The sequence below is a fragment of the Gouania willdenowi genome, chromosome 5, assembly GCF_900634775.1.
Source record: "Gouania willdenowi chromosome 5, fGouWil2.1, whole genome shotgun sequence".
Classification (NCBI taxonomy): domain Eukaryota; kingdom Metazoa; phylum Chordata; class Actinopteri; order Blenniiformes; family Gobiesocidae; genus Gouania; species Gouania willdenowi.
Genome location: NC_041048.1, coordinates 4,069,173 through 4,083,162, shown reverse-complemented (window position 1 = coordinate 4,083,162; position 13,990 = coordinate 4,069,173). Strand labels below are relative to the sequence as shown.

The 13,990-nt window shown below is 33.5% G+C and overlaps 1 protein-coding gene across 2 annotated transcripts; it reads right to left on the bottom strand.

The window, feature by feature from the left end:
* Positions 1–278: 278 nt before the first annotated feature.
* On the bottom strand, positions 279–11,374 carry LOC114463113 (uncharacterized protein C20orf85-like). 2 transcript variants are annotated; one of them, XM_028446384.1, is made up of 4 exons: positions 11,183–11,374; positions 2,190–2,271; positions 987–1,082; positions 279–521 (listed from the first exon to the last, which is right to left on the bottom strand). In XM_028446384.1, exons 1-4 carry the CDS (start codon positions 11,191–11,193, stop codon positions 366–368), a joined length of 345 nt encoding a protein of 114 aa, XP_028302185.1. In that variant the 5' UTR covers positions 11,194–11,374; the 3' UTR covers positions 279–365. The 2 variants fall into 2 exon arrangements, with proteins under 2 accessions (XP_028302185.1, XP_028302184.1); XM_028446383.1 differs by lacking the exon at positions 11,183–11,374 and adding an exon at positions 3,244–3,366.
* Positions 11,375–13,990: the final 2,616 nt, after the last annotated feature.

Sequence of the window (13,990 nt, the reverse complement as noted above, 5' to 3'; positions counted from 1 at the left end):
GGTTAAAAAAAAAATCAATTACTTAATGTTTCAAGCGACCCTATTGAAACTCCATCTGACCCCACATGGGGTCCTGACCCCAAGGTTGAAAAACACTGCCCTAGTTGCTCCGTAGTTATCTCACAGATGATCGATTAATGTGAAAATATTAATGTCAGCAGCACTTTTACTCTTTTTCTGCAAAACAATGATGGCAGCACAACCTTGTAAATAACAACAACAAAAAAATTCAACATATATCAGTTTCACCAACCATGTCAAAACTTTATTATCCCAGAAGAAGAAAAGACAGCAGCTAAAAACATAGCCACACATGTATGGTGAAGACATCACTTAAAGAAAAGGGAAAGAATGAGAATTTCCTCTCAGATACAAGCATGAAGAGGCCAGTCTAACTCCTTTAGAAAACTACGTCTCCCATGATGCACCGTGCCAAAGTTCTCCAACTGAAGATGTGGGTGAGCTGAACGCCATCCAATCACGGCCTGACTCGTCTGAGGAACAGGTGGAGAAGGAGATACCTGGAGATGGAAAGGAAACTATGAGACAGATGGACTTACAGACAGACAGACAGACAGACAGACAGACAGGATGATTGGATTGGTTTGCATTCTCCTTCTCTTTCCTGCTGCTTCGTTTCCTGCATTCTTCTTGTTTTTAAACCACTTTTTCACCAACTCATATTTTCCCATCGTTTCCTGTATATATATTCTCAAACTGGAACCCTTCTGAAAGCGAATAAGTAAAAAAGTAAAGGGTTTAGTCTAATTTTGTTGGTGTTCTGTGTGTTTTTGTTTGTTTTGTGTCTTACTGGAGTAATTCTCTGCTGTTTGTGTAGTTTTGTTGTCCCTCTGTAATTTTGTTGTTGCTTTTTTGAACAATTATGTTTGTTTTTGCTGTTTTGTGTGTTTTTGGAGTCGTTTAGTGGGTTCCCTTTGAGGGCCGCACAAAAATACACAGACAGACACACAGACACACAGAACTACTTTAATGTTTTTTTCCAGTGGTGTTGAAGGTCGAACATTCAGGTCAGGGTTTGAATTCTCTTTGATGCTCTTCATCTTCATGCTCTCCATCTCATACTGTGAAAGCACAACAGTCTGTTAGCTTCATGGGGGACAAACAATGACATAATTACAAAAAAACAAATAAATACATGTAAAAAAGCAAGGATCATTGAGGAAATAAATAAATACATTTCAAAATATGGTAACAAAGACCAGTATTTATTTATTAATTTACGGTTTGTTTTTTTTTCAATTATTTATTCATTCAAGTGTATATTTTATTATTTACAAATGTACTCAGCATTTATTTATGTATTTGTAATTATTACATTTTTTTGTCCCCCATAGTACTGTTTTTATCAGAAACCATGGGTTCACAAGCCACACGCAGCTCTCCAGCTTCCTGCTGTGGCTTCTAACGCTGGTGGAACAGGAAATCAGTGCCTTTGCAGCAGAATCCCCCACAGACAGTGACAACAGCAATCCTTTCTTTATTTTAAAATTGTATTAAAATAATGTGTAACTTTAATAATAGCGAGGCTACAAAAATGTGATTGGATCTGATCTGAGGGCCACATTATCAACATTTTTCATGTCAGCATTTAGAATAATGACCAATCTGAGCATTAGCACAGGAAACAACAAAGAGTTTGTTTTTGCTGTCATTTTGTATATTTATCTATCATTTTGTGTAATCTTAATGTTGTTTTGGATATTTTGTGCATATTTGTTGTCATTTTGGATATTTTGTGCATTTTTGTTGTCATTTTGTTTATTTATCAATCATTTTGTGTATTGTATTGTTTTACTGTTGTCATTTTGGATATTTATCTATCATTATGTGTACTTTTACAGTCATTTTGTTGATTTTTCTCTAATTTTCTGTGTTTGTTAATGTTTTCTTTTTTCATAGCCATTTTGGGATTTTTATTGTTGTCATATTGTATAGTTTACATCTTGTATGTTTTGCAAGTAACTTCATGCATTTTCATTGTGACGTGTTTTTGGAGTCATTTTGTTTAATTACGTGGTTGTAATGTGTAATTCTGTGAAATTCTGTTGTCATTTTGAGTATTTTTTGCTGTTATTTTGCGTATTTGTCTTCTATTAATTAACAGGTTGTATGCTACACAACTCTACTCATCAATGTGTGTTGCATCATGGGATTGTTGTTGTACTAACCTGTTTGTAGCAGTCTGTCAGGAAACCCCATTTATTGGGCCAACACTTGGCTGAAGCCTTCTCCACTTTTACATGGGCTTTCCTACACAAAACATCACACATCACTAAAACTGCTGAACAAGTTCATCACGTTTGGAAAAGCAAATGTTATATTGCAGACGTGGGAAACCAGCAACCCGTGGGCCACGTGGGGTCCTAAGTCTGATTTTGTGGGGCCATAAACACATGCAATTAGAGAGAAAATACACAAAACAACAAAAGAAATGCACAAACTGGCATTAGAAATATACAAAAATGAAAACACAATACTATGACAAAAATGCCCAAAATGACAGAACAATATACAATACCACAGAAATACACAAAATGACTACAAAATCAGAGAAAAACCAAATTTGTGATGAAGAAAAACAGAAAAACAACAATAATGCACAAAACAGACAGAAAATAAGAAAAAATCACAACAAAAAATACACAAAATGATATTATAAATGATAGAAAATGACTCAAAACACACGCAACAAAAATGCCCAAAATGACTCACAAAATGACAGAAGAATATACAATAGGATGACAGAAATGCACAAAATGAAAAACAGAAAACACCAATAACACAAAATAGAAAGAAAAATAGACAAAAATACAATAAAACTGGACAAAATCATCTTAAATCAACAACACACAGAAATCCTTGGCTTTTTCCTGTGTTAATGCTCAGTTTGGTCATGTGACCCTCATTCACCCCTGACATTAATAATAATGCTATTAGTCTGTGGCATTTAGAAAGTTTCAGTGAGCTCCCATTACTAGAACTTTCTGGGTGGCCAACATGTACAGTATTTGTAGCACTGTGTATTTCTACTAATAAAGACTCTTAAACTTTGGTGATATACGGAAATATATATCTATAAAAAAAAACATTCCTTTCCTTTTAAGATCAAACCTTTGAACGTCCAACACAGAAAATAACCAATTGACAAAGTCGACAGGAAGGTTACGCAGATAAAACATGACATAACTCTGTATTTAATGAGGAAAGAAACTCATTATTTACCAGATTTCATCCTGATGCACAAAGTTCATAGATTCAGACGTTCGCTGTGTGTTCTCCATCGGTCCTGACCTCTGTTTGTGTGTGTGTGTGTGTGTGTGTGTGTGTGTGTGTGTGCGTGTGTGTTTCTTTGTCTCTCTGTGGATAATGTTTCACCTGTGTGTAAACCACACTTAAAGGAGCTGTTTTCTGTTGTCATGGCGACAGAATCCAATCACCAACCAAGCGTAACCCTGACAATCCAAACTTATGATGCATGTGTGTGAGTTTCCTTATTGTTGCCAAACAATATGTCCTCAGTAGAGACTTTTGCATTTTAAATATATTTGTGTTGTGTTGTTTTTATTTAGATCCCCATTAAACACAGAAACTCTTCTTTCTGGGGTCTACATTAGGCTGGTTCACAATATAAATTTTGCCAGATCGCATTTTGCCTGTTCTTTATATCGTGAACATCTGTACCAAAAATGTAGCCAATATAACGTCAATAAAGAGTGGCACACCATTTATTGCTCAAGATTGTGTAACTTTCACAGATATCAGAAACTTTAACCATATAAAGGTAAGTATAGGTCATCCATAGTTTCTCCCTGTATTTATTCTAAATGAGTAAGAACACTAGAACAGTCCAAAACACGTGTCAAACTCAAGGCCCGTGGGCCAAATCCCGCTCTTTAGAGCATCCAATTTGGCCCACAGCAGAAAGCAAAAAAGTCAGAGAAACCATGATTTTTTCTGCTAATTAAACTAATTAAGTTGTAAATATCTCCAAATAGTGCACACATTTATTGAAACACCACAATATTCATAGGGCTCACATTTTCCCAACGCTTATATTACATGGCAGTCATTTTAAATATCAAATTGTAAAAAAAAAAAAGAAAAAGAAAAAAAAAGAAAAAGCTCTCAGTTTTTCCAAAATCCTCCATCTTTCTTGAAATTATTCCAAAAAATTTCCCCAAATGAAAAATGACAGAATAATTGGCCACAAAATAAAAAAAGAAATTGAAAGTAAAGATCCATCAGAGACTGACATCTGTCACTAATTGCTTTGATATTATCAGTGTTGTACATTTAAAAAATAAATATATATATATATATATATATATATATATATATATATATATATATATATATATATATATATATACTTTTTTTTTATTTATACATGGAAGTGCAACGAGAGTGCAATAATGATCAAATTACTAATTTTCCCGCATAAAATCTGTGGCCCACTAAAAATAAACTGCTCCATATTTGACCCCTTAACTAAAATGAGTTTGACGCCAATCATCCAAAGCATACATAATACATAACATTTACTGAAATACACACAATATAGAAATACAAAAAATAAAGTAAACTAATAATTGATTTAAAAAAAAAAACCTGCATGCAAAATACTCAAGTATAAAGTTGTGTATAAATAACAATGTAATTTGTGCAATTAGTTTCCATTATCGTATGCTCATCTGTCTTCATCATGGAGAACATTAACACCGTATGACTCTCACTAATCAATACAATTACATTTAAATACTTTTTTTTAAACTTTCAAATCTTTTTTTTTTTAAAAAAAAAAAAACAAGCAATCAAAACAATAATTTTTTATATTTTTGGATGAATTTACTTGATTTATCCATCACTGTTTATTACTGAGGATTTAGGCTCATAGAATGACACACAGACAGAATTGTAACATATGCAACATATGTTTTTTAGACTTTGGAATGAGAACATGCAAACTCTACACACACACACACACACAACAATGCAATGATTTAAAACAGTATTATAAGCCATCTCAAAGTTTCATCATGATGCAATAAAACAACATCAGACACAGCTTCTTGTTGCATCTCAGGCCAAAGTGAAAGCTTGAGTTTTGGAGAATGAGGTAATGTTTTGGGCTCATCCATTTATTTAGCGACACAAGGTGGCGCTCTATCCAAAGACATCGATACGTATGTGGCACATTATCTTAAAACACAAATGAAACAATGTTTTAATACATTTTAAAAAAAAATATTATTCAAATTAGAACAAGAAAATTATAAGAATTCAGAGAAACACGCACAGAAAAAAAACTGTAAGTAGTGTCCACATGCTAATAGAAATGAAGTGCACAAAAACGTTTCATTATATTATATTATATTATATTATATTATATTATATTATATTATATTATATTATATTATATATAATAATAATATTATATTATTATTTGTTAGAATGAAAAAGAGCAAAGATTTTGTCGGTTTCAACTGGTTTAATGAGTGACATAAAAGATTGATTTGATTTTTTTAAGACTTTTTAGTTTTTGAATGGAAAAAAAACATTCTGATCTACTCTGAGCTCCTCCTGCTGACCTCATGTTATCAGCTTTGTGACCTCAGCTTCACGTCAGTGACCTTTGTTACTTTGATCTGGTCTCCTGCTTTTCAGTTCAGGTGACACTTTAGGACAGACATGGAATGGAACTTTGACAATCAAGAACTAAATAGAAAAGAAAAAAATCCAATAATTTTGGAAATTTTAACAGCATGATTATATTGGACAAACCTAAAATTGTTTTAAAACATTTTTAAGTTATTTAGAAAATGTGAAAAACATAGCTTGGCTTTGAAATATCTACATTTGTGAACATTTTTTTTTTTTGCTAAAATTAAAATTGAGTTGTACAAAAATTCTTTATTTTCAAACCCAACTTAATCCAACAAAACTGAAAAAATGGAAAACCAGGATATCTCTGCACTTTTTAGTGAAAGTAAACATTTCTATTGGCCAAATTTTAATGCGTAATCTAAATGCTGAACGCTAAGACTCAAAACTGAGAGTTCACAAGTAAACTTCGTGAAAGTGAAGTATCAAAACAGGCCTGACATGTGGCTCCTGGCAGTCCGAGATCCACGTGTGGCCCTCAGTCTAATTTTATACGAGCCCCAAAGTAAACACATATAATTACTCTTAAAAAACAAACTACAAAATGACAGAAAAATACACAAAGAAAATCAAAATGCACAAAAAGGCTGACAAAAATGACAGAAACATGTACAAAACCACAACAAAAATACACAGTACAACAACAATAAAACCACTAATGACTAATAGTAGACAAAATAATAACAAAAATATGCGAGATGACAGAAAAATATGCAAAAAACAAAAACAAAAAAAAAACACTCATGACTCCATCAGAAACGTTTTTCTTTCCTGTACTAATGCTCATATTGGTCATAATTCTGAATTCTGACATGAATGTTGATAATATGACCCTCAAATCAGATAATAACATTTTTGTGGCCCCGCTGTGCAGAAGGTGTAAGGAATGAAACTACAAAACTACAGTTTATTTAAATCTTTTTATGACTGAATGTTTTGTAAAATAGATGTGATTCCTACACAATAATGTCTATCTACTGTAATAATAAATCATTGCACAATAAAAGCTAAAATAGTAGTTGCTTCTTATTGCTTGGATTTCTTCATTGTGTAATCTTTGGTGCTTCAGGGCCTAAATGTTGGATTCATTGTGGTTAAAGATCATCAAGCATAGACGGAAGGAGTTGTTTATTCAATTTTTGAATTGAAATTGATTTATTTATCTGTTCACTATCCCTCTGTTATCTGCTGCTTCTCTCTTCAAAGACATTTCTGTGTGTTTTCCTCTGATCGTAAAGCAGAGATACAAGGTCATCTATAGATTATCCATAGATTGGTGCTATACTCATTGACGTCATCAAGTATAATGTCTCAGAAAAGCACTTCACAATCATGTCAAGACCCGTAGTTCATAATTTATATACCGTACCTCTGTTTATAATACAGGATAAAGAAAATCCTTCAATTAACGTTTTTAGTAAAAAGAAATATATTTAATCTGGTTTCTGCTCGGCCGAGAAAAAAGTTTCAATGTTAAATGTTTTTTTTCTTTTCTATTTAGCACATATTATATAAAGATTCACTGATGATTGTCAAAAATACACGATTGACTCATAATCTGAGCATTTGGCTTCCATCAATCTCGAGTTTAATTTCCTGGTTTGCAAAGATCTCATTGGTTGTCGTTCTTTTGAAAGGGTTGAGATGAGCTGGATTAAAAATCAGAATTAGAATCAGAATAGTTTTATTAGTAGAAGATTAAAACAATACAATCCAATAAAATCCACCAAGGACTTGGTGGATAGTGCGAAAAAACAAAAAACAACCAGAAAGAAACTATAATAATAATAATCATAATCCCCGTGACCCTGAAAATAAGGAACAAGCGTACAACCATTCTACTGACCAACCAAATATTCAATTAATCCAGTGACCAACCGACCAATCAACCAACCAACCAACCAACCACTCTAACAACAATACTTTTTTTCAGACTTAGAATGTAATAAAAATATGACATATTTCCCCTGAGACCTCCTAATCTATCTAATTCAGATATGTGAAATCTAAATTCTGAAATAAAAATTATAGAAAAAAGGAACAAGCAGGTCATAAAATGGATGAACTAATAAAAAAAAATAAAATAAAAAAAAACTAATAATAATAATAATAATAATAATAATAATAATAATAATAATAATAATAATAATAATAATAATAATAATAATAAAAAATGTGAACATCTGTACAAGTAGTGCAGGTAAAATTGTCTTTATGGTGGTGGTGGTGGTGGGGGGGGGGGGGTCACATGTTCCAAAGTGATTGACATGCAACGAACTGCAAAACAACAACCAAACAACAAGCTGACAGGAACAAAAGAGCAAAGATTAGACATAAACATGTCTCAGTTTTACAGATCTTGGTTGATGTTTGACAACATCTTGGAGTGTGTGTTCTCGACACACGCAGCACGCTCCTGTTACACATATACATTACGTATAACCCATAACACAGGATGTCACAATAACTAAGAAACACTTTGTTCAGCCGTTACTGTAGTTCCCATAAACACGCTGACGGCTGCTGATTTGGGTCAAAATACATCCTTGATTTTGTTCTTTTTGCTTCAGTCTAGTTCACTACAAATAAAAAAGCTCTTGACAGTAATGATCAAGTACAGTAACTAAGAAAGTGAAATGGCAAAATACATTTTCCATGAAGAAGTTAGGCGTTATAATCTGGTGAAAGCATCATGGTCGCTGTAGGAGGACGAGAACAACCAGGTCATCATCAATGAGCTGAAAACGCACCGTGAAGGTCTATGAGCGGTAAGAGCCTGAATAAACTATAGCCTGTATTATATTGTAGTATTTATAAATGCAAACAAACATCTATTTTGGGCCTGAACATTGGAATCCATAACATGCATCTTACAAAAAGATCACACTATTGCTTCAATCTAACATATAAAATGCAAATTAAGAAATAATAAATGTTGGATAAGGTGGATAAAGATAAAAGACTCGTTTTTTTTCCTTTTTTTCAGAGTTGATTGTTTCCACTAAAACCTTGACTTTAGTCATCTACAAACATAATGACAAAACAGAAACCTTTAGAAAGGTTTGTTCTCTTTTTTAAAGCCAAGTGGGAAAAAATTCTGAGATTTTGGAACTTATTCTGTTTTTTTTTTTATTAGACTATCAGTTATAAATAACTATAAGTTATTTCTGCTGTTCAATTTCTGGGAGTTTCCTGTTATATTTTGTAAAAGTGATAAATGTCCTTAATTTATTTCCTTAAATGTCCTAATCTGACTGAAAGAGTTCATGGTCACTGTTATGTAATTACATCACTAACTGTTTAAACCCTGAGGATTTAAAAAAAAAAACAAACGACCAACAGGAGACCTGCTTCCTTTCTTCCTACTTTGATCCTAATGTACAACATTACTGCAGATTTGGAAATTAACAGTCTGAAGAAGTGTCAGAAAGGTTCAAATAAAGACAAAATAAGAACCGACCAATGAAACAACCTTCTGAACAACAACCCAATCAATTACTCAAGTGACCAACCAACCCAACCAACTAACCCAACCAACCATCCAACCAACTAACCAACCATTCAATTAATCCAGTGACCAACCAGACAACTAAGTGAGTGACCAACCAACCAAACAATCATGTTACCAATCAACTGACCCACCAACCAAGCAACCAACAAACAAACCAATTCAATTCAACTTTATTTATTTAGTGCAAATGAAACCAATAGACATCCCAAAGCGCTATCAAAATATAAAAATTATCAAGAAAAAAAACCCAACAAATCCACATGAACATGCATCAGCTACAGTGGGGAAAAGAATTTCCTTTTAACAGGAAAAAATCTCCAGCAGAACCAGGCTCAGAGGTGGAGAACATCTGCTTTGACTGGTTGGGGTTAGTGGACAGAAAGAGTAGAACAGAACAGAATAAAACAGAACAGAATAGAATAGAATAGAATAGAATAGAATAGAATAGAATAGAATAGAATAGAATAGAATAGAATAGAATAGAACAGAACAGAACAGAACAGAACAAGATAGAGAGATAAAACATCAGCGAGTCCCAGACTAGTTGAGCCATGAACAACAGATCAGGAACTGCTCCACTATCAAGACACCTGAAACAGAAGAGAGCGAGAATAGACGAGGAGAAGGCACTGACTGCAGAAAAACATGATACGGTATTTGCAGGTCTGCCTGCCAAATGTAATGAAAATATGACATATTTCCCCAAGACCTCCTTATCTATTTAATTCAGACATATAAAATGTAAACTACAAATTCAAAATATAGATGTTGAATATTTCCAGTTTACAACATTTTCTGTAATTAAAGAAAGTCTTTTCTTATTTTATTTTAATATTTTCAACATTTCCTCTGTGTGTGTGATCGGCTGCGTTGCCAATCGTTGTAAATCAAGCAAAGCAGGCAAATCACTGAGTGTAAAGGCACTCTTCATTTGGGATCCTATATTCAATCGACCATCATCATAATATGCTCTCCTGTGATCAATTACACACACAGCATTAAGTTTTTATACTCTAACACAAAACACATCCCTTATATCACATTACTGTCCATCACATTCTGAGGGTACGGATGGCAGCAGACACATCAGTGTCGTTATCTAATGGGTTAAAGATTTCTCTGTTTTATAACTGCTGACAGGTTATTGCACAATTGTGAATAATGTCCATTAAACACTTGCACAGATTCTGTTATGTAACTTGTGACCTCGTGTGGAACTGCTGTCTGCTTCTTCTTCTTCTTCTTCTTCTTCTTCTTCTTCTTCTTCTTCTTCTTCTTCTGTGTAGTTTTACGGCAGTTGGCAACCAAGGCAAGGAGCATTACCACACTGTTCAGGTTGAACATTCTCGTTCTCTTTCAATTCTCTATTTATCTGTAGAAATGTTCTGTAGTTCTGAGAGTTCTTCTTCTTCCGTGTAGTTTTACAGCAGTTGGCAAACAAGGCAAGGAAAACCACCGCCCATTATTAGATCCTAAATCCTATTCATTAACCTCGTTTGCATGAGGAATGTAATACGTTCATTCTGGTTACGTACAACATTACTAATACTGAACTGATGAATTCCTTCTCTCTTTAGTTCCTCCTTCATCTGAGTTATTTCCTCATTATACCTAGTGTAACTACATGTGAAACAGACTCTTCCGCCAAGCACTGGTCACATATTCCTGTTTCATGCTTATCTATTAAGTGTAATGTATTGTTCAATTTAGTATGACCAAACAGAATTCTATTGTTCTCTTCTAGTTTTCCCTAACTTTTGAGCTGTTTTTTGTACTATATCCATGAGATTAAAAAGGCTTTAAAACCACTTTTTCTGCCACTGATCCAAATCTCTCCCATACAACTGCATGGTAGCATCAGAAGCCCTCCTTTTCTTCATGAACACCATCGTATTGTCTTTTCAATAGAAAACTTAAACCCCCACTCATAGCCCCAACGCTCCACTTCAGTAATAGCTTTATGCTTTTTAATATACCCCAGACTCTTACCTCTCTTCCATAATACCCCATCATCCACAAAGAGGGATCTTCCAATATTAGGGTAAACATTGAAAAAAACATCCATGATCATCAAGGAGAACACCAACGGACTGATCACGCTACCTCACGGAGAACCATTCTCCACCTAAAAACAGCCAGAAACTGTGTGATCCACTTTTACTAGAAACATTCTCCCAACCATAAAGCTTCCAATCCATCTAAACATTTCACCACCAACACCCATTTGTCCAACTTAATTAAAAGCCCCTCCCTCCACATCATATTGTAGGACTTTTCCTCATCAATAAATACAGCCAATATGACCTCTCTATTTTTATGTGCCTTCTTAATTTTATTTTCTGAACACACAACTGGATCCATGGTCCCGCTTCCTTTCCTAAAACCACTCTGATGTTTTGAGAAAATGTCATTCTGTGGCCCCCAACATATTGTAATTCAACAATGACAACAACATAACAACATAAAAAAACAAGATGACTTAAAAAAAACTCCACCTAAAATTACTCCAAAAATACAGAAAATTACACGAAATACAGCAATTAATACTAAAAACAAACAAAATGAGTTCAAAGACACAATAAATGATTTCAAAAGTACACAAAAAAACTGTAAGTACATCAATCAATAGTTGGCAATTTGTTTGTAAAAATAAATAAAAACACAAAACCTAGGACTTTTATTTTATTGCCTGATTATGTAATAAAATAATTTCACCCTTGAAAAAAAAAAAAAAACATTGGAAAATTAAACATTTTGTTTTTGTATTGTCATACAAAGTCAAATGTTACAGAAAATTAATGCCACTTTCTACTTTTTGCCCTTCAAAGTAAAAGCCCATTAATCAATACACAAAAATACACTAAACGGCAAGAAAAAAGTATTCTGTATTGATCATTATTCCAAAAGAATGCAGAGGTTAATGTTGAAAATTGAGCCTTTAGATCAGATATGATCACAGACAAATTTGCAAAGAAACATTTGGGTTTATTTGGTACAACGTCCTCAGATTGTTGTACCAAAAAACCACAATATTTATTTCCAAATCTTTGCCGATACATTTAACATTTAGATTTAAACTTAAATTTAACGGTTTGATTTATATTTAATATTTAACATTTAGCTTTAACATCAACATTATATTTGTACGAGAAGAAATAATAATAATATTCACAAATATCGTCAGTAAGTAATTTATTTATAAAGCGCTTTTTGCAGATAAAATCACAAAGTGCTGTACAGAGCAGTGGAGAAATTAGTTACAACATCATGAAAGAATAATAAAACATGGGTGCATTTACATCATAGGAGCAGCATCATAAAAGGATAATAAAAACATAAAATCCTGTTAACTAGAGCTTTTGTGAAAAGCAAAGTCTTCAACAGTTTATTGAAAGTGACCACGCAATTGAGCTCCCTGAGAGACTGGTGCAGGTTATTCCAGAGTCTGGGGGCTACAGCCTGGAACGCCAGGTCTCCTCCTTTAGGAGACCCTGACCTGAAGACTGAAGGGTGCGCAATGAAGTGTAGGGGCACAACAAGTCTGAGATACTTTGAGGGGCCTGACCATGTGACGCTCGGAAAGTCAGAACAAAGATTTTATACTCGATGCAAAACTTAACTGGAAGCCAGTGCAGAGTAGAAAGAATGGGGGTGATGTGGGATGTTCTGGGAGCACCAGTTAAAAGTCGGGCAGCTGTGTTCTGAACGATCTGGAGTCTGTTTAGAGACAACTTATTAAAACAAGTGAAAACGTAATTACAATAGTCAATGCGAGATGATATAAATGCGTGTATGACCAGTTCCAGATTAAAAATGTTACATTATACCAACATTTAGCATTCAAATGATAACTTGCATGCAGAGGAGTTAAATCAGACACACAATGATTATTCTTTATTACACCAGTAGGGGAGTAAAACTAGTGATCTAAAGGTTACTATGAAGACACACATGCATGCACAGCACACACGCTGACCTTCGACCTGAGAGCGAGCCTCTGTCAACCAGCCAATTACGAATAGTGTGACCAAATCAACACGTACGTCATAGTCAGTCCTTGGTCGTAGACTTCTGAACTTACATCATGTTGCTTTATGGGTCAAAGTGCAACAGTGACTGCTGTTAGATAAAATCAAAGAGATTGCGTAGGTAGTGGCTCGAGGCTGTAAAGTTAAAAAAAAAATGACAGGAATGAAAGATGTGACGTTTACCTGTCAGTCACTCAGAATTAATATAGTCATCAGATACTTTAGATATTTCTGAAGCTGAAACATTTACACACTGCATGATGTTTTTCCTTCAGCCAGTTTAATTATTTATTCATTTTTACAAAAAAGTTTGGTAAATAATCCTTAAAATTATGTTAAAGCTAATTCAATTGAAATATCAATAAATAATAAAATGAATAAATAAATAAATACACCTGTACAATAACCAATGTTTTACGTTGTCAGTTAATTACAAAATAAAAAAATAAAAAATACAGAAATTCGACTTCAAGTACAAACATTTTATTTTTAAAAAGTTTAATTATCAAGGGGTTATTTATGTATTCAACAAATAAACGAAGTTCCTGACACAAAAACTGAGACAAAAATCCCTGGGGTCAAATTGACCCCAAGGGTAAAATGTCAATCGGAGGTTTAAATGGACTTTATCCATTAATTAACGTCTTCAGACACAGAAAAACACAGAAATGGTTCTGTTCTCATAGTGTAACTAAAGTTTGTGTGTGTGAGTATGAGAGATAAATAGTAGTCTTCCTAAAGAGTACTGATGTATCCTACACAATAGAAA